Source organism: Rhineura floridana, chromosome 15 (genome assembly GCF_030035675.1).
Source record: "Rhineura floridana isolate rRhiFlo1 chromosome 15, rRhiFlo1.hap2, whole genome shotgun sequence".
NCBI lineage: Eukaryota > Metazoa > Chordata > Lepidosauria > Squamata > Rhineuridae > Rhineura > Rhineura floridana.
Genome location: NC_084494.1, coordinates 25,167,611 through 25,188,375, shown reverse-complemented (window position 1 = coordinate 25,188,375; position 20,765 = coordinate 25,167,611). Strand labels below are relative to the sequence as shown.

Genomic DNA, 20,765 nt, shown 5'->3' with positions numbered 1-20,765 from the left:
TACATCTGCACAGGGTTGACATTTTTTCACAGTAAAAGAGATCTAACATCTGCTCATCAGGCAGCTGTTAGAGGCAGAGCTAGGGATGGGGGCAGGAATTTGATTGTTTGCTTTTAAAGGCAAACCTACCAAATTCACAGTTTCTGAAACAGTGTGCAAACTGAAACATGACATTCTTTGAAATTTGAGCTTCTCCAAATTTTGCAGTGCAGTTCTCCAGCGAAGTAACGTGTACTAAAATGCATATATTTGGGTAAAGTGTGCATAAAAAATGAACATGCTAGTGAAAATAGCCTACAAATATGCATTATATTGGGGGAAATTGTTTTGCAAAAATGTGTATCTTGGGGGAAAATGCAAACAAAGACTGTGTTTATTAGGAGAAATTTGCTGGTGAATGTTCATGAGGATTTTTTCTTTTTAAAAAAATTCCAAATTGTTGAAGAAATGTGGAGAACTGAATTTAAGATTCGAAAAATGAGAAATGGAGAGAACTGAAACTGACAGATCCTTCTATAACAGCTGGTCAAAAGAAACAGGTCATTCTTTTGATCTCTCTCATTGCTCTAGAAATTGCAGCTAAATGTGCAAACAGCCTCTTTTAAAAAGGGCGGCATTGGAGGTGATGTGAAACATATACTTTTGATAGCCAGAGGGCAACCGGTATGTTTTATTCACTCATGCAGGTCATCACTCGAGGCTGCCATATGCAAGAGATGAACAGGCCTGTGTGAATAGAGCCATAGTAGCACTGTACCAGCCTCTCATGTGAGAAGCTCTGAACCGCAGCTTAATAGCTTTATGGCAGGGATGGGGAACCATATTCAGCCCGAGAGCTGTATTCCCTTCAGGACAACCTTCTGGGGGCCACATGCCAGTAGTGGGTGGAACCTAGGAATGGGGAAGAAATTCAATTCAGTTTGCATTTAAAGCTGAATTTATCAAAACCCGCACTACCCAAAACATGAGAACCAAACTCAGCCATCCTTCAAAATTCGCATGTGTGAATTTTGCGATGTAGTTCTCCAACTAAGCAATGTTTGCAAAAATGCATATATCAGGGGGAAGTGTGCATAAAGATTGTGTTTATTAGGAGAAATTTGCTGGTGAATTGTTGCAGAAATGTGGATTCCCCAACCCTGCTTCATGGTGTCTTCTGAGAACTGCTTTCTTCTTTGTGAAGATCCCCAAAAGTGTCCAAACTGAGCCCTTCTGATCCTACAAGCTTTAAGCCAGCAGTTGGTGGCCATTTAATCTGGACCTAATATTGCAAGCACAGCTGGTATAGCACAGTGGAAAGGAGAGCCTGGCTGGGAGTCCAGCCTGTGAGTTCAAATCCCCGCTCCTGTCTCCTGGGTGTCAAGGGCCAGCTAAAGATCACCCCCACAGTGAGTGGCTCAGGGGTTATGTGCCCTGCCACCTGTGCAGCCGTGGGCAAGCTGCAGAGTCCCAAGGAGCCCAGTTGCCCCCCAGCTGGCAGTTGCGGACAAGGAAGGGGCTGGCTTGTGCAGCTGTGGCAAGCTGAGCAGGCCCTAGCCAGCTGGGGAGGACTAGCCTCAGAGGGAGGCGTAAACCCCCTCTGAACACCACTTACCATGAAATCCCTATTCGTAGGGTTGCCATAAGTTGGGATCGACTTGAAGGCAGTCCACTTCCATGTTCAATATTGCAAGGCAACAGCATGAAATCTAAAACATCCCCTTGTGGGTTGAGCAAATGAGCCTGTCACTGCAAAACCAAAGTGCCAGTGTTGACTCCAGGCTTTTATTTATTTATTTTGGGTGGGGGTGCTTGGTCAAGCTGCTCTTTGTGGTCCCCACCCCTGAATGGGCCGCCCTCCTGCCTTCTGTTTCCATTACCCAGTTGCTCGCCTCGCTCTTTGGGCCAAATCCGTGCCTCCTTCCAGAAGGCAAGGAGAAAGACTATTGGCAGACAGTCACTGGCACCGCTCATGTGGAGAGGGCAAGCGGGCAGGAAGGAATAGGAGCAAAGCCAGGCGGCTCCACAGATTGGTTGTGGGTTCCCTCTGGGAGCAAGTGCCCAATGATGCCAACCCCCAACCGCTCGATGTTCTGTTCAGGTTACTTTCAAGGCGACACTTCCCAGGATTCTTTGGGGAAAGACATGTGCTTTAAATGGATGGTGTGCACACAGCCAGAGAAGGGGAAGGAAGAGGTTATCCCAAAATTTGCAAGATTGGAAAAATGTGAATAAAAGTGTGAAAAGTGTGAATAAAATCTCTGTCAGTGACAGAAAAGCTGGAGGTGGAAGAGGATGAGGGCGCAAAGACTGAGAGCCTGTCTTGGCTACATTCCAGCAGAATTGGGGAAAGGACAGCAAACCAGTGTTGAGGATCCCCTTAAGGGGCCCTCAGGGGTGTGGGTGACCTGCTGAAGAACTCTTGGAGCTGTCAGAGGAGGAAGTAGAGCCCCCCCCTCCGGCCCTCAAGAATGCTGGCGCCAAATTGTCCGGGCCCAGGACAAAGAGCAGCAACAGAGCCAGAATCCTTATAAGAAGAGCCAGGCCAAAGGCCCATCTAGTCCAGCATCCTGTTCTCACAGTGGCCAATCAGATCCCCATTATGGGAAGCCGAAAAGCAGGACAGTAGCACCCTCCCCACTTGTGCATCCAAGCAACTGGCATGCCTCTGACAGTGGAATTAGGACATAGCTATTGTGGCTAGTAGCCTAGTGAGTCGGGGTCTCCTTGTGAGTAAGCAATCCCTGAAACACCTTCACTACCAGCAGCCGTGGTTAGGGTGTGGCCTTGGAGGCAAGAGTATATAAGGTCTCTTTTTTGAGCCTTCCATTTGCTGGAAGTTGCATAGATCTCCAGCTCCCTGTTCCTGAGGCTAGCTGTCCCTTGCTGCGCTAACCTAGCTGACCTTATCCCTGGCTCATGTTTTGAACCTAAATGATGCTCTTCTCTGCTTGGCGTTTGTTTGGACTCTGCTACAACTGCAACCCTGCCCTCGTTGGTGAGTGTTTTGCTTATACATCTGGGGACTGGGACCCTAGCCTTTGAGAGCTCCCACAGGAGTGTGACAATAAAGTATGTAAAACTGCATTTTAAAATGGCCCTAGCATCCTTTTTGCCTCTGGCCCTGCCTGCCATTGGAATGTGGCCCCCAGAAGGTTGTCCAGGTTTGAATCTGGCGCTTGGGCTGAAAGTGTTTCCTTCCCTTTGCCATTTGTTGTTATGTGCCTTCAAATCAATTTCGACTTATGGCGACCCTATGAATCAGTGACCTCCGATAGCGTCTGTTATAAACCGCCCTGTTCAGATCTTGTAAGTTCAGGTCTGTGGCTTCCTTTATAGAATCAATCCATCTCTTGTTTGGCCTTCCCCTTTTTCTACTCCCTTCTGTTTTTCCCAGCATTATTGTCTTTTCTAGTGAATCATGTCTTCTCATTATGTGTCTGGTAGGCCTCATATGGCAGAGGCTGATGTAGCTCAGAGGCAGAGCAGCTTCTTCCCCTGGAAGTCTTGGCGCCCATCATCAACTCCAGGAATAAAAAGCTATCAGGTACCCAAGTGTTGGGGGGAAAGCTCTGTCAGAGTTCCTGGTGTGCTGCTACCAGTCAGAGCAGGTAGTATTGGACTACTAGATACCCCAAGGCTCTGACTCAGGTTTCACAATGTACAAGCATGCAGAAATTTGTTAGCGAAATCATGGGCTCCTTCTCCCCTGCACCTATCTGAGCCCCAGGAGCCTCGGGATAAACAGGAAAACACAAAGAAAAAGGCTCTTTTGGATGTTGGGAAGCCACAAATAGGGCAGGGCAGGGGAGATCATGCTGCTTGCTGTCCTTCAGCAGACCTCCACTTAAGGATTTTGGATATCTGAAAAGGGCTTCTTTTTTTATGCATTATTCAGGCATTTATCTGTATGGAGGGGAGGCTTGACCCCCTATGGTACACCTTTTACTATAATGCACAAGCTGTATGCATGTAAGTAGTGATGCCAATAAAGTGCTATTTGGGGGCAAAGCCCAGGACCCCCCACTCAGCAGAATGCATAGGAGGCCCTTCAAGCAGGGCTGGCTTACCACGTTTTGCAGGAAGCAAAGGCACACTTTGCCATCTAAAGTGGGGGCACAGGACCATCAAGTCCAGAGTCTAAAATGGCCTAACTGCATCACTACAGGGTAGTTCTCCAAGATGTTACCCAAACAAACGTTCTTAAAGGGTGAGTATGTCCCGCTACTGCCAGCAGTACTGTCAAATTAACAGCACAATCCTACTTGGAACAGAAATAAGTTCCATTGAATTCAATGGGGCTTGCACCCTGGAAGGCGAGGTTAGGAGTGCGGCCTTAGCTTGCGTATGCACCATACATTTAAAGCGCATTCCCCGACCCAAAGGATCCTGGGAACTGTAGTTTATCCCTCACAGAGCTACAATCCACAAGCGATAGTTTCGAGCAGAAATGTACTTTAATTATATGGTGTGTTCACAGCCCGAACTGTGAATAGAATAGAATCATAGAATAGTAGAGTTGGAAGGGGGCTATAAGGCCATCAAGTCCAACCCCCTGCTCAGTGAAGGAATCCAAATCAAAGCACTCCTGACAGATGGCTGTCCAGCTGCCTCTTAAAGGCTTCCAGTGTCGGAGAGCCCACTACCTCTCTAAGTAATTGGTTCCATTGTCGTATGGCAAATAGGGCAATCGCCTGAAAAAAGGGAGCAGCAGCGCCTCTGAGCATGGACAGAGCACGATTTTCCTTCTCAACGACCCCTCTCCACCGCTGTTTGGCGGCTTTCGAACGTCCGGAAGGGCCTATCCCTTCTCTCTTTGCAATCCAGTCGTCTCCTCCAAACACCTCGAATTCCAGCGGGCGGGGGCTTCCAGATCGGAAGAGCACATGATGGTCCACTCCCGAGCAGGTTGGCGAGAGAGCAGCATAGCTCCTTGCTCCGTTTTGGAAACGGAGCGCCCCGAAGCTAGCCAGCCAGCCAGCCTTCTTTCGTCTACCCGCCCCTCCGTCTCCAGCCGTCCCTTCCTCAGCAGCGAGTCCCGCCTCCAGGCTGCCGCGAATCCGGCTCCGCCCCGTTGGGCGCTACGTCGCTGCTATTGTGGCTGCAGGCAGAGCAGGAGGGGGCGAAGGAGGCGGGGCAGAGCAGAAGGGCTGCAGCAGCGGGGGAAGAAGAGGAGGAGGAGGTGGTGGTGGCGGCGGCGGCGGCGGCAGCAGCAGCAGCAGCAGCAGCAGCAGCAGCGGGGCCAGCTCCTCCTGTCACAGCCCAGCTGGGAGCCTCTGCAGCAGCGGGAGCAACAGCAGCCGCCGCAGCGCTTGAGCTGGTGCAGCCGAGCTCAAGGAAAGGACTCGAGTCATCGGCTCTCCCCTCGATCACCTCCCGGTGTCTCCTTGCTCGCCTCCGGAGAGAGAAGGAGGCGAAAGCCCGCGGCGCCACGGGACAAGCAGCCGCAGCCTCGGCTAAAAGGGAGAGCGAGCGGGAGGCGGGCGAGCCATGGCGGGGTGGATAGGATGCGCCGTCTCTGGGCGCTGCTTCCTCGCTCCTCTCCTCTTGCTGGCTTCTTGCTTCGGGCCCGGAACTGCAGCCAACACCCAGGTGAGCCCGCCGAGAGGGTGGGGCGGACGGGCCGACGACAGAGCCTCCGCGGAGGGAGCCGTGCTGCTGCGCTTGCCGAGCCTCGACGGGGCGGCTCTTCTTAGCGCAGGAGGAGGAGGAGGAGGAGGAGGAGGAGGAGGGCGGTTGCTGCCGGGAGAGGATGGCGCGCTCAAGGTGTTGGGGGCGGACTGCCCAAGGTCACTGGAACAGGGGAAAGACCTCTTGATCCCCTCTGATCTCCTCCCAGTTCAGAGGCCAGGGAAGGAGGCGCTTAGCGGGGAACCTGTGTCTTGGAGGGGGCGAGCTGGCTGGCTTGGGTTGCTCGTGGCGCTAGGGAAGAGAAGCCGTAGGTGATGGCCAGGCAAGGGACTGTGGAGAGGGAGAGGGAGCGGAGCAGCCACCCTCTGCATATGCCTGCGCGCCCATTGCCATGCTCAAGGTGGTGTCTGTTTTGCTATTGGCCCAGATTCTTTCTGGGTATAGGAGGCCTGTGGAGCAGATCTGCTCCACCCACCCACCTACCTCATTTGCGTGGGAGAGGAGCTGTTTCCAAAGCGATAAAAAGAGACCGGCGGCCGGTCTCTCCATCCTCGATGGAGCCGCCGCCTCTTGACCTCAGCCGTTGCGCCCAGGTTGGAAAAATCAGGGCTCCAGGGCCTGCGTCCCGCCCCTCTTGTTATAAGCCTGTGGGGCCTGTTTGAAAGCAGCTCCTTGGTTCCTTTTGGGGCGGGCGTGCTTCATCTCTCTGGATTGCCGCTCTTATCTTGCTGGCCTTCAAGCCAGTCCCACTGATCTACCCAGGAGGGAAAACACCTTCCTCCAGGCGCAATGGGCCGCCCCCTCTCTAGCGCTTCCATGCAAGAGTTGACCTTTTTCCTGTCGGTCTAGCGCAGCGATGGGGTTTAAGCAGACGGGGCCTTGCCTGAGGTAAGCGACAGTCCCCAAAGGGGCCCATTTTGGAATTGGTGTAGATGACCTCAGTCCGTTAGGACGGGACCTCCCCCCCCCTTCAATATGCGTGATGAGGAGAGCCGAGTGGGCCAAGCTATGCCTGGTGATGACTGCAGGCCTCTGTCTGGGCTGTCAATCTGCCATCCATTTTGCAGGGCAGTATGGTACCTCTCCTCTTCTGCTCATAACGTCAAGCCTAGACTATGTCTGTCAAGGGTCAGCATGGTCGGGGGCATTGACTGAGGGCCCACTGGCAAGAGAGCCCTCTGGACCAGCTGCGGTAGACTCACTAACAGGGGATGGTCCATAGAGGGGGCCTTGCCCAAGGACCATCCAAAACCTGGAGCCAGGACTGCTTCTTCTCCAGTTGCATATGGAGTCCTCTGTACCTGTTTGGTTCTTAAGAAAATAAATTGGGAACTATGATCGCTGTTATCCCATGTTGGATGTGGTTTTGGTCTTTATTGTTGTCCACTGCCTTTTCCCTCCCAGCCAGGGGTGTAATTGTCCAGGGTCTCGGGGGATTTTAGATCCCTTATTTTTTTGGGAGCGGGGTCTCTATGTCTCCAGCATCGTGTGATGCAATCGGCATGAAAGGGAAGCATGTTAGCCATTAAGAAGGGTCTTCTAACATGCTTCCTGGTATTTCTTTGGTGACTGGCACCAATAAGAGTGAAAGTGAGAAGACTCTTCTCAGCAGCTCTCCCCTTTCATGCTGATTGGCTCTTAGGGACGTCTGTTGTTGTGGAAGAAGATGTGAACAAGGATTTCATTCTGAACCCAGTAGCAAAAAAGGGTGGAGGGGGCATGGCTGTGACTAACACGAAGGGACCCTGTACTTCTGGATTTGCCGCTACACTACTGCTCCCAGCCCAAAGCTGCTGGACTGCTCCTTAGCCTGTCTGGCTCGCTTGTTGTTCACAGAAGGGGCCATAACCCTTTGAAAAAGTCCTCTTTCTTCCTTGGCTCACTGGGATAAGACGTGCTAGCATCCTCCTACCCCTCCTATCAGGGTCCATTTAGAGCAACCTTTCCCAGCCTGCCGCCCTCCAGATGACGATGAATTACAACTCCCATTGGCCCCAGCCACCCTGCTATGCTGAGAACTGGAGTTGTTGTCCAGCAACATCTGGAGATCACCAAGTTGATGAAGGCTGAGTGAAAAGCACAATGCTTGGCCCTCTGTAGCACAGAGGCCCCTGCCCAAAGCCTTGACTTGGACGCAAGCTCCTTGTGGTGTATATATGTAGAAGCTGTGCATGTGTGTGTGTTTGTCACATTACTCTTTCCTTGCTTGCCCTGTGGAAAGGTGGGCTTTGACCACGAGTGGCTTGTTGCATCAGAGGAGCCTTACTTGTGTGTGCAGTGGTGGTGACATTTGCCGTGTTAAAGAGCCCAGCTTGTAAAAGAAACAGAAAGGCTGTACCTGCTTGTACTTTACCAGATATGGCAGGACCTCTCACGCTAAGAACAGGGGAATGGCAATAGAGCCGCAATGTGCTTTTTCTTGATCGGAGATGTGTGAAAACCCTTCCTTCCTGAATGGGGTTCAGTGGGCACTCTGCCCCTGTGCTCTCGAAACACGCTCAGTTCCGTTCTGGTCGTGTGACCACGCAGCAAGCACACATCCCTGGGGTGGCTGGTTCTTACTGTATTCTTATGATGGTGACAGCCACTAGTTTTAGGCAGAATAGCTTCTAGGAAGAGAGGTCTATGTGTATATTAATAAAGGCCCCAGCAGGCTTGGAGGTCCTGGCAGGCTAGGAAAGTAAAAAAAAAAAAAAAAATTAGGGAAAAAACACTAAAGGGGATTGCCGCCCTCCAAAAATCCCAACGAGGACTTGGCTTGCTCAGTCAGCATAGAAGGCTGACTATGTGTTTGGGGAGGGGAATGGAATGGAGTAACCTGGAAGGGATGTCACTGGCTGGAGATCTGGACATGAGCACTCCACACTGCAATTTTTTGTTGCAGACCCCACTGGGCAATTGATCTTAGTGATGAGTAGTCAATTGGAGCTTCTATAAATAAGAACATGAGAAGAGCCCTACTGAATTGCACCAGAGGCCCATCTAGTCCAGCCTCCTTTTCTCTCAGTGGCCAAACCTCATGCCTATGGGATGCCCACATGCAGAGCATGAGTGCAACAGCACCTCTCCCCACTTGTGCTTCCCCAGCAACTGGTATTCAGTGTCGGTGCAGTTTGCCTCCGGAGGGAGTGCATAGCCATGATGGCTAATACCCATTGACAGGCAAATGAAGGGAGGAGAAGACTAACCCCCTTTTAAAGCCATTCAAGTGGTTGGCCATCTTCTGAGAGTGAATCCCGGTGTTTGATTATGCACCGTGTGTAGGAGGCCTTCCTTTTGTAGGTCCTAAATCTTCCAGCAGAGGTGGCTAAGGGCAAAGAAAAGAGCATGTCCACTGCATCATGCCCCCGTTGTGACCATTCAAGACATTGAACTGGCTGCGGTTGGAGACGGAATGCTAGGCGAGATGGATCCATGATCGGTGTGGTCCAGTAAGACAATTCTTGGGATCTCATTAGTTAGGAAGAAGATTAAATGGGTCTGACATCCTTCTCTACCTGTCCCCAGTCATAGTGAAGAGAGAGGCAGCAGGAGGGTGTACCCAGGGTATCCTGCTTAGTAAGGCTCAGCCCGCATCTCCCTTGGGTCCCCATGTTGGCAAGCTGAGAGACTTGTAAGCTATTCTTTGTCTTCCTTGGGAGGGGAGAATTGTCTGCTGCTTAGACAACTTGTGGCTCAATTTGAAGGTTGGGGGGTGGGGAAGTGGTTGCAAATGCAGTTTAGTTACCATTGGTCTGAAATCAAAACTGTTCCAAAACCAGAACACAATTTGTGGTTTTTCTTCTAATATTTTTTTCTAAATTTTTAATTTTCTTCTCTTCTTCCCCCCCTCCCCTTTCGGGGCTTGCATGCACCACAATCTACCAGTGGGGCTAGAAGAATTCTTTCAACTGATGTTTATAAGATTGATCTCCTCCTGGTTACAACTGGGATTGTGGCCGTATGATCAGAGAGAGAGAGCATGGCTTCAGTCCCTTGAGGCAGGCTTTGCTGGAGTCCCAAAATAAAATGTGCCATATGGATGCCCCAGGCTACCTTCCTCCTAGTGATCTGGTCTTTTCCCATTCTGCTTTTTGCAGTGGGATGTTTCGACTGTGTGGGGCCTGTGCTTAAAGTATATAGCACCAAGCAAAAGAGTGGGTAAACTTGCCCTCTCCCTACCCTGGCAAAGGGGATCGAGTCCACACATAACCTGCATTTCTGTCCAAAGCAGGGGATGGTAACTTTATAAAACCCATCTTTTTTTGGAGGGGGGGAGACTCCCCTACAAATTTGAGGTTGCTTCTTCTTGTGTCTCCTATTCCTTTGGCCAGCGAGAGCAAAGGAGGGCCAGCCTCCTCCCCCTACCTCTCACCCCCACTGCTGCTTCTTTGGCACCGAGCCCACACTCTTCCTCCATCTCGCATGGCCAGCTGGTGCTGTGATGCGCTGAGCAGCCTGAATCATCTAGAGAGGATGGGGCTGGGGAGGGCAGCTTCCAGGGAGGCAGAGAGAAAGCATAAACCCTTTCCACCTCTCTCTTCCTTCTTAATCTCCCCCCCCCTTTCTGACCACCTCTCTTGGTCTGCATTCCTCTTTTGAGCCCCCTCCTCTTGCAATACAAAGTTGGGATAGCTGACGGATGCTCTCCTTCACAGCCGCTTTGCTCCCACCTTGCTTTTTTCTGCAGTGCCGCTACTTCCCCGGTTAAGGAGATCCCATGTTGCCTTGGGGAGGTGGACGCTTCCTCTCCTCTCTATCTAATCCCGCTAAGTGCTGTGCAAAGCAGAGGAGGGGGATTAGCATTGCACTTACTGATCCTGGTGCCAATTAACCGCTTCTGTGCTGCTCTGGCTTCCATCTTCCAGCTCCTCACTTTGTCCTCGTTCACCTGCCACCGCCACCGCTATTTACTGGCGCGCATATACTGAGCAAGATTCTTGCTCAGAGTGTTGACTGGGGAGGCGAACCAGGCCTCTTTTCCTGCACTCTCTCCACCCACCCACTGCCCTTTATTTTTGATGCTTAACCCCACTCCCCCCTGGCCTGAAGGGAGGTCAGCCTGCAACCAAACTGCAGCAGCTGCTTAATAGCTCAGAGCACCAGCTTAGCCATGGAATCCGTCGTAATCCCAGCCTCACTTCTCCCATTGTCCTCTCCTTTGCACATGCACGCACACAAACACACGGTTGCCTGGTATTTTCCAGTCTGGAGGGAAAGTGCAGGCCCCCTATGTACCTGACGCATGCCCGTTGTGGCGCTCATTCTCTGTCCTGTTTCCCCTTCCCCATCGCTTGTCTTTTGGGTGGGGAGGAGTCAAACGGCAGGGCAGGGTTCCTGGTTTTCCACCCTACCCAACTCTCCAGAGGCAGGGAACTGAGAGTCTTAGTTCAATCCAGGCAGAACTGGGACTGCAGGGGAAGTGGGAGTGGCACAGAAATCTTTGCAGCTCAGCTGCTGGCTCTGCTAGCCTGAACCAAAGCCATCCCTGATTTTTTTTTCCCCCAGACCCCACCACCACCACTACCACAGGTCCAAAACCGATAGCCCTCGTGCAACTCCTCCGTATGCTTGTCCCCAAGCGCCGTTTTTGCTACTGCTACACCCGTGCGGAAAACACACTCTCTCTGTGTGTTTTTGTAGCCCTTGCTTCCACTGCCTGGAGCCAGCACTACTCGCCACTTGTTTCCCCAGCTTTGGACTCCCCACGATTCCTTCCCCTCTGTGATTGCTTTGGCCTTAGCTAGGGATGGAGGAGCAATCCAGTTCCGCTTCTATTTAAAGGCAAACCTACCCAATGTTTTATTAATTAAATGTCACTTTTGAGTTTGATAATGGACTTGAACATCTTATAAATTCTGTGGTGAGTACAGAGCTAGATTTGGAGGGCGAGTCTAACATGCCTAGCAAACTCTCTGATGCATTTCCACATGGAAGGAGAATGTTTCACATTACGATGGTTTTGAAAATAAAGATTCCCTGTGTGAATTTTGATGTGGTTGTGCGGAGGGCCATGCTATGTTTCTGCCTGCACATTTGAATTGGCTCTGTCAGGCTTGACTTGTAGAAATGCAGGGCTGTTTTAGGACAATGGTGAGAAATCTGTGGCTAGGAATGGGGGAGAAATTTGGTTCACTTCTCATTTAAAGGCGATTCCAATTCGCAGTTTCCAATACAGAATGCACTTCTACAAATTTTGCAATGCAGTTCTCCAGCCAAGTAATGTGTATAAAAATGCATAGCCTAGGGTAAAGTGTGCATGCATATAACTTCATATATTAGCAAAAACAACATACAAAACAGGTGTGTCATTGCGGAAAATGGCTTTCCAAAAATTGGCATGTTAGGCAAAATTGCATCCAAATGTGTATTTTAGGTGAAATCATCGCTAAAATGCCAATGAATTTTCATGAGGAGTTTAAAAAAATAATAGTAATAATTTTGCCAACTGATGTGGAAATATGGAGAACTGAACTTAAGATGGGAAAGAAGAGAAACCAAAATTGACAGACACGCCCATCCCTAGCCTTGGCCTACAGTTATTTTTTTTGCTCAGGCCTGAGGCCTTGTCTTGTTTCTAGTGCTTTTTTCTGATTTGCTTCCTTGGGCACTCTGTGGTGAACAAGTCCTTGTTTGTTCCTTTGGTCAGGCAGGGTGAATTTACGAAAACAGTGCCGTTGATCCTGAGCCAAGTGTCCTGGTACTGCAGCGGCCCTCGGAGGACCTGGACCTTTTGGTGGAAGTGAATGGGAACAGGGTGATGGAGCAGGCAGGGAAGAATAAGGAGATGGGGGCAGCCCCTGCTTCTCAACACCCCTCCTTGGACCTGAAGTGGGTGCTGGCTGTGAAGGCCCAGTCTGGCCCTGCTCTGAAGGATGGTATTCTCAGCAAGGGTGCTACACGAATTTGACTTGAGATGGGAGGAATGAATTGGAGGGGTGCAGTGTTTGGCGTGGGATGGATAAAAGCATAGGGAGATTCTGGATGGAGCAGAGGATAGGAAGGAGGGGAAAATAGAGGAGGCACTGGCTGATGGGAGGGGGCCCAAGCTGAGAAACAGCTGAGGGAGGGGCTGGTGATGTAGGATTAATTTCCATCTGGGAGCTGGTCTCCATGGCAACAAAGAAGATCTGGCAACTCCATGGGGAGCGGTTGCCACGGCAACAACATCCCCGTGGTTGCTGAGGAGGAAAAAAGAGAAGAGGGATGGTGCAAACAAAGATAGGGGGGGGAGGGAAATAGCAAAAAGGCAGGTAGATGTGTAGATTTTAGGCCTTTGGGGAGGGAGTGCGGGAGCAGGAAACGCCCTCTCGCCCTGTCTCTGAGAGGAGCCCTGAACTCCCTCGTCCTCCTTCCCCAGCAAGTGCTGCAAGAGGAGGACCATTTGAGGTGACTGAAAGTGTGTCTGGGGATTTGCAAAAGCATGTTGGTCTTATTGCTCCTCTCCTCCCTTTGTGTGTTGCAGGGGCTGGGCGCCGCACTCGGGACCCCACAGGTGGCCATGTTCTGTGGGAAACTGGTCCTGCATCTCAATGTCCAGACAGGGCGTTGGGAGCCCGATGCTTTTGGCACCCACACTTGCTTCCGCACCACAAAGGAGATCCGGAGCTACTGCCAGGAGGTATCAAGAGCCCACGTGCTCCTGTTCTGCACCCACTGCTGGCTCGGGCCCTTCTTCTTGCCCCCGCCTGCCCACCCTTCTTTCCTCATCCCACCTCGACTCCTAGTTTGCCCTCCCACCTGGGCCACAAGCCCTACCTCCACCTGTCAATTCCACTTCACCCCAAACCTCACTCCTAACCCTGCACTAGAGTCTCAGCACCCCTCCTTGTGAATCTAGCCTCAGTAACATCTGTCACTGTCTTCATCTACTAACCCGATCCATTTAAGCCTGTTTAGATTCTAGAACTGAACCCAGAGAAGTGGTCCAATGGTGCTCCATGTAGTTAGGATTGGAGCCACCTTGTATCTGCTGAGACAATTTGTCCATCTAGTCCAATATTGGCTACTCTGGCTGGCAGCTGCTCTCCAGGTCTCATGCTGAGGCCTTTCCCATCACCTCCTATCAGATCCTTTTTCTAAAAAAAGGGAGATGCCGGCGATAGTTGAACCAGTGAAGCTAAACAGGTCAGGTACTCAGACAGGTGGCTTCCCATGTGTACAGTTCTGAGCTTCTAGGATGAAAAGACAAACTGTAAACATATTGAGCAAGTAAGCACTAGATAAGCTCACTTCTACGATGCTATCTCTATGTACACTGCCATCCCTATATCCCAAGGTATCTAGGGGTGCTGCTTTGCCCTCAGGCATTGAAAGTTATGTATGTTTGTTTCTTTTTCTGTGTTGTTACATTTATATCCCACTTTTCCTCTAAAGCGCTCAAGGTGGTGTACATGGTTCTCCCACCCCTCCCCATTTTATCTTCCCAACAACCCTGTGAGGTAGGCTAAGCTGGTGACTGGCTGACCCAAGGTCAGCCAGTGAACCTCCTGGCTAAATAGGGATTTGAACCCTGGTCTCCCAGGTTCTAGACCAACACTCTAGCCATTGGACCACACTGGGGGTGTATAAGGTGTCCACAATTTAGGGGTTTTCACATTACATCTGAAATGTGTTGATGGAAAGCCCTTCAAGTACACAAGCTTCCAGCAGCATTGCCACCTGCCTGCGTGCTCTCTGTCTCTTACTCACACATACACACACACACACACTCCCAAGAAGCATGCCCTCCTCTCCTATGTCAATATGACTCACGCCACTGTTCCCTGCTAACGGTCTAGCCACCTGTTAGAGCTCCTCTCTCCACATATAAAACACATGCATTGGACGCTGCCACTGTCAGTACGAGTGCCATCGTTTTTGTGAAAATTATTGGCAGTGCCCCTTCCCCTCCCAACACAAGCACATACTCTGCTTGTTAAAACATGTCGGGCAGGAAAGCCCAACCGCCTGCCTTAATAAGGGAACATCATCCATCCCACAACTAAATCCAGATCATAAAAGTACACCATTAACAGGAAAGGCACAGAGCACCCAAGTGCCCACAGTACAGACTAAGGCAGAGGTTTCCGAACTGCGGTCTGTGGACCACTGGTAATTCCACAAGTTTCATTGAAGAGGTCCATGGTGTGTAAAAAATACAACTTTAAAAAAATCATGGAGCGTCTAGCACAGTGAATTACAATTGCTAAACAGGCACAAAAAATAACTAAGGAGTCTGCCAGGACCCTCAGCAATTTTCAAGTGGTCTGTGGGGTGGAGGGGAGCAGAGACTTTTGGGAACCACTGGACTAAAGTAAGCAAACTCTATTGGAGTATAAAAGAAAAGTTCCAGGGGTCAGCAGTGGGCCCCCAGCAGGGATGTGGGTCTCCTCAGATACCTGCTGTTGCCAGCTTATGACACCAGCGCTGCCTAATGAGCCCCATTTTCAAAGGTGGCATTATTATTATTCATCTGTTCTCCTTTTTTAGGATTTTGTACACCACTCTGGGAACCTTTTAAGGTAGAAAACAATTTGACAAAAGAGAAGTCCCACTTAGCCATGAAGCTCCACTTGGGGGCCTTGGGAGCATGTTGCTGCCTTCTAGAGCAGTCGTGAGGAACCTTTGGCCTTCCAGGTGTTACTGAATGACAACTCCCATCAGCATGGCCAAGGTGGTGCTACTACGAAGAAGAGAGCAGATTTTGTGAGAGAGCAACCACCACTCGCCCACTTAACAAAACACTGGGGTTGTGCAAGATCATGGTGGATTGTGTGCTACATTTCTTTATTTGAACATTTATTTGCAGCATTTTTGTCCCTGCCATTAACAAAAAGGGCTCTGGAGAGTTCACAAATAAAAGATAAAACCATGAAGTAGGGTTTTTTTTTAAAAAAAAGCATAGATAAAAACAGTCTTGAACAGTTAATACAGAATTAAAACCAGCAAGAGCAAACGATAACAGTGCAAAGCACTTTGAAAAAGCCCTGAAACTGGGAAAATCCTGGGGCAATAAAGAAGACCTTCACCCAGAGCAGAAAAGAGCTCAATGTAGTTGTCGGTGAGCTTCACTGGGGAGGGCAGTCCACAACCAGGCACCACCACTGAAAAGACCCCCCCTCCCTCAGGGCCACCTTCCTTGCCTCATTTAGCAGGGATATCCAGAGAAGGGCTTCTGAAGATGTTCTCTGAGGTCCAGGCAAGAATATATGGGAGGAGATGCATTGGCAGAAGGGCACCATTTTCCATCTTGGACACCAACATTTGCTAGGAGCTGGCCTGGTGCTAGCCCTTCACATTCATCCTGCCCATTCAGCTGCATCCTCTGATGGGCCACATTGGTTCTTTTGCACGGTGTGACACTGTCCTTCAGAAATGTGTGCCCACCTGCCCCACAAAACCACCTCTGTTTCTTGCCACACCTCAGCCCCTTATTAGGAATCCAATTGATGGCACTTTTAGGAACTGCTCTCGTTATAGAAATGGAATCTTTCATACCCCCAACATGGCCCCTGCAGTACCTTGAGTATTGCAGAGTCCATCTTACGGTCTGAAGGAGCTTCATTATGTTCCGTCTCTGCAGTTAAGCAGGTTTAGACCCCTGCAGTACAGGAGGCTGCTAAGGATAGGCTAATGCAAGCAGTTTTGTTGCCTGAGATGAAGGGCAAGTTGGTGCCCCCTTCCCATTCCTTGTGCAAAAGCCATCCATAGTAGACTGGCAGATGAAATTGATGTCGGCACTGGTAAAAGGACAGCAACCTCCACCACACCTGAAGGCATCATGGTAGCGCAGGGGGTGCAGGACAGGCCACATAGTGCACACACAGCCAATGGGGGCTGGTGCTCATTGGGGCTGGTGGGGCGGAAGGCAGGGAGCCCAACCGTAGGTGGAGCCAGAGCCAATGACAGATGGAGGCAACTACTTCTTGTGTTCCCATCGTCCTCTCTGCAGACTTCTGCAAGGCAATGCTGGGGGAGGGGGAAGCTGGCAGACAAGTCACCCCCTGGACCCTTGGATGTAACTAAAAAAAAAACCAGGCAGTGGGAGCTGTTAGAGAGAAGGCAGGCTGCACTTGGTGGGGCAGTGCCCCATTAGCTCCAACAGACCAGCCTTCACTGCACATAACCCTGTCCTCTAACATCTCACTATGGTCCCCTACCCCTCAGCGTCTGCCATCTGAGGCAGCTGCCTTACTCTGCCTCATGATAGGGCTGGCCCTGTTTTTAGAAACTACAGGTATGGCATTCTGAGTAGCTCCTTCAGAGGGAGAAGGGGAAAGTCTCCACACATGCCATTGTCCTTTCTTGCATCACAAGGACCAAAACTCCTATCTTCCCTCTCCCTGGTCTTCCTTTTCTTCCTTTCCCTGCTGTGATTATGTTCCTCTTCTTTGCCCCAGGTGTATCCCGAGTTGCAGATCACCAATGCCGTGGAGGGCACCCAGCCGGTCACCATCGACAACTGGTGCAAGAAGGGGCTGCCCAAATGCAAAGGCCACCAGCACATTGTGGTGCCCTATCAGTGTTTGGGTAAGCCCTGAACGAGGAACAGTTGCCAAGAGCTGGTGTCAGCAGTACGTTCTCCTTCATCTAGACCAGGGATGAGGAAACCTGTGGCCCTCCAGTTGTTGTTGGACTACAGCGCCCATCATCCCTGAGCATTGGTCAAGCTGGCAGGGGCTGATGGGAGTTGGAGTCCAACAACAGGTTTCTCACATCCCTGGTCTAGATTCTGCAGACTGCTGCCTCTCTGCCCATGAAAGGGGAATGATGGTGAACTGCTAGTATTATGCTAAAGGACTGGACCACATGTGGCATTAAATGCACAGTTGCATTGAAGCATGTCTTGTTGCTGTCTTTTCTAAATAACTGGGGAGGGGGTGGTAATGAGGAGCAGAAGTATGGGAAGCAATGTTTAATCTTCACACACACACACACAAACTCCCCCAATTAAAAAAAAAACCCTCACCCAGAAAAACCCTGCAATTAGTCTTGCAAGAAGGCTTTCTATTGTCAAAGGAAGCTTCACTCTGGGGCTGATTGGGAAATGGTTTTTTAAAAAATCTCTGCCCTATGATCCAGATTTCGTCCACACACACACACACTTGCACCTTTTCCAGGTAACTCTTCTTTAGAAGAAAATACATCAGATGTGCCAAATGCAGTCTTGCATTTAATGTCTCATCTAGTTCAGTCCAAATTATTTATATTTACATTTATAGCACACCATTCCTCCAAAGAGCTCAAGGTGGCCTACAAATATGTTTCCCCTTCTTTCAATTTTATCACAACAACCCTGTGAGGTAGTTGGTTTACTGAGAGACAGTGACTGGCCCAAAGACACGCAGTGAGCTTCGTGGCTGAGCTTCAGATGTTGTTGTCCTACAAGTCCCATAATTCCTGACTGTTGACCACGTTGGTGGCAATTGTAGTCTAAAACATCTTGAGGGCACCAAGTTGGAGAAGACTGCGTTGGAGCACTGGACTAAGATTGGGAAGACCTGAGTTTAAATTCCCACGTACCCAATAAAGATCACTGTGATGGCCTTGGGCCTGTCACTTTCTGTCCAACCTAACCAACCTCACAGGGTTGTCATGAGAATGAAATGAGCCATGCACACTGCACTGGAGACTGAAGAAAAATCAGTTTGCTGACACTGGCTCCTTCCTTTCCTTCTTCCATCCTTTCTCCAGTAGGTGAATTTGTGAGCGAAGCCCTCCTTGTACCCGACAAGTGCAAATTCCTGCACCAAGAAAAGATGGATTCATGCGAGACCTACTTGTATTGGCACAGCGTGGCCAAAGAGGTGAGCGTCTTAGTGATGGGAATGCAGCATATGTTTCCCCGCAAGGATGGGGAACCTTTTTCTGTTGAGGGCCACATTCCATCAGAAGTAGTCTGTTGAGGATCTTTTCCAGGCAGTTGGCAGGGGGAATACACAGGAAGGAAACTGGTATCTGTAAGTGTGAAGGTAGGTGTAAATAAGTGATAATGTATGAGTTTGTCTAAATTGGGTGTATTTTGTATAAATATGAAGGGAGGGTAAAAATGGATACTAGCCCTGGCTCCATCCATCACTAGGTCTGGCCCTGCCCACTGGCATGTGGCCCTTGGGGCAAAGAGATCGCCCACTCCTGACACAGTATAAGCAAGACTTTTTATGCATGTCACAATTCCACAGTAGTGAAGAAAAAGCGATAGTATGTAGTACTGGCTGTGGAGTTCAGCTTCCTAAGAACTTCAGTTTCAATTTTTTTTAAAAATAGGTTTCTAGACCTCATGACTGTGGTGATAGGGTTGGTGCAGTGCAGTCAATGCCTGCCAAATCTCAGAAACCAGAATAGCTGCTGGATAAGACTTCCGGCTAAGGGATAGGGCTTCAGGGCCTGCTCCCCTTCCCCCTCCCCTTGACTGGCAGAAAATGGGGTAAATTAAGCAAACTGGTTAGAAAGTGTAAAATACACCCTGCACAGTGGGAGAAATCATGTAAATGTGTTGACTATGTGTAATTTCTACAAGTTGCAGAATTTGTGTGGTATTCCTTATAAATGAATTTTGGGCTACTTTGATGTGGAATTTTTGCTTTCTTTTAAAGGTAAAGTTTACCCAGTTCATAGTGTGAGAATTTGCTGCATTCAGATATAATGCCAAACAATGACGTGGTGCTATGTCTGTGTATCTACACCAGTTTACAAACCATGATTTGTGAAGGGCTGCCAAATAAGAATATCCAAACCATGCAAACCGTTTGTGCTAACCATGGTTTGCTGTTGCATCTGAACCCGTAAACCATAGTTAAGGACATTGCTCTGTTTTAAGAGGCTGTTGCTCCATGGAGAGAGATGTGAGCTTGCATGCAGGTATGCGCTGAACAGATGGAAAATGAAAGCAGACAAGTACCTCTGAACTATGGTTTGCTTCCTGTGACTCTTGAAGCTCCAACATAGGCTCTTAACACAATGGTTAGCACAAAACATCCCATGGCATGATGTCTGAAGTCAGGGAAAGGGTCGTAGGCCAGTAGGGGAAGGGCCCTAACTCAGTGGTAAAGCATCTGCTTTGCATGCAGAAGGTCCCAGGTTCAGTCCCTGGCATCTCCAGTTAGGGCTAGGAGAGACTCCCTGCCTGAAACCTTGGAGAGCTACTGCCAATCAGTGTAGGCAGTACTGAACTAGATGGACCAGTGGGTCAAACTCGGTATAAAGCAGCTTCCTGTTTTTCCTGTGAGCTAATGTGTGTTGCTTAGCAGTGTTGTGACATTGTTAATCTCCCATTCCCAGGCCTGCAACGGGGAGGAGCTGGAGCTTCACAGCTATGGCATGCTGTTGCCCTGTGGGGCTGACCGTTTCCGTGGGGTCGAATACGTGTGCTGTCCTTCACGCCCTTCAGCCCTCAGGTTGGAGCAAGCCACCGAGGCCCCCCAGGCCCTCGCCCATCTGAGAGAGGAGGCCCTGCACAGGTGAGCCGATGATGCCATGCCGCACTGGCCCCTTAACAATGTGCTTGTATGGTACGGGATGCTTTGGATCTGAAGAGGAACTATCTTGGGAAAGAGTAATGTGTTTTTCTCCAAAATCTGATTTTGAATCCACCTTTTTAATTGTGCAGAATTCATGGTGCTGTTTGCTTCTTAGACACGCTGCTTAGAGCGTTGCCGAATGGGGAAATCCTGCTATTCTGCAAGATGTGCCCCCAATTTCACACACATACGCACACAAAGTCAGACACACATGCACACACCCTTCCTTTTAGACACTTAACGAGGGAGTCTTCTGACTTGATGGCTTTTTCTTCAGCAACAGGGTTCCAACAGGGCGTATTCCAACAGAGGAAGAGAGCCTGGAGATGGAGGAGGAAGGGGACCTGGATGAAGAGGAAGAGATGGACGAGGAGGAAGAGGAAGAGAGCCCTGGAGATAGCTCCCCTGATCCTGACCCTTTCCCCGCTGCCTGGGATGACTATTTTGTGGAGCCGGGTTACTATGATGACAGCATCACCCAGACCACCATCACCACCACAACGCAGACCACCGAAGAGGATGTCAAAGGTAAGCTATGCAGGTTAGGTCAGGGTCAGTGCCTGGGATCAGCATTATTGGGCCCCTGCCAAGGCCCATGCCCCAGCAAGGGGGCCAGCGCCAATCTCTGGAGCACGAATGGAGAACCTGTGGGCCCTCCAGATGTTGTCAGGCTCT

At 50.1% G+C, this 20,765-nt stretch overlaps 1 protein-coding gene across 5 annotated transcripts in view; it reads left to right on the top strand.

The window, feature by feature from the left end:
* The first annotated feature begins 2,826 nt into the window (after positions 1-2,826).
* APLP1 (amyloid beta precursor like protein 1) overlaps positions 2,827-20,765 on the top strand; it is a 62,220-nt gene continuing 44,281 nt past the window's right edge. For 3 of the 5 annotated variants that reach the window (XM_061596692.1, XM_061596690.1, XM_061596693.1), the window contains exons 1-6: positions 5,372-5,571; positions 13,055-13,210; positions 16,971-17,100; positions 18,265-18,377; positions 19,852-20,030; positions 20,368-20,618. In XM_061596692.1, the coding sequence (XP_061452676.1) occupies positions 5,470-5,571; positions 13,055-13,210; positions 16,971-17,100; positions 18,265-18,377; positions 19,852-20,030; positions 20,368-20,618 (931 nt within the window). In that variant the 5' untranslated portion in view covers positions 5,372-5,469. Of the gene's footprint in view, positions 2,978-5,371; positions 5,572-13,054; positions 13,211-16,970; positions 17,101-18,264; positions 18,378-19,851; positions 20,031-20,367; positions 20,619-20,765 lie in introns of those variants that run through there. The other 2 variants (XM_061596694.1, XM_061596691.1) reach the window with 2 other exon arrangements.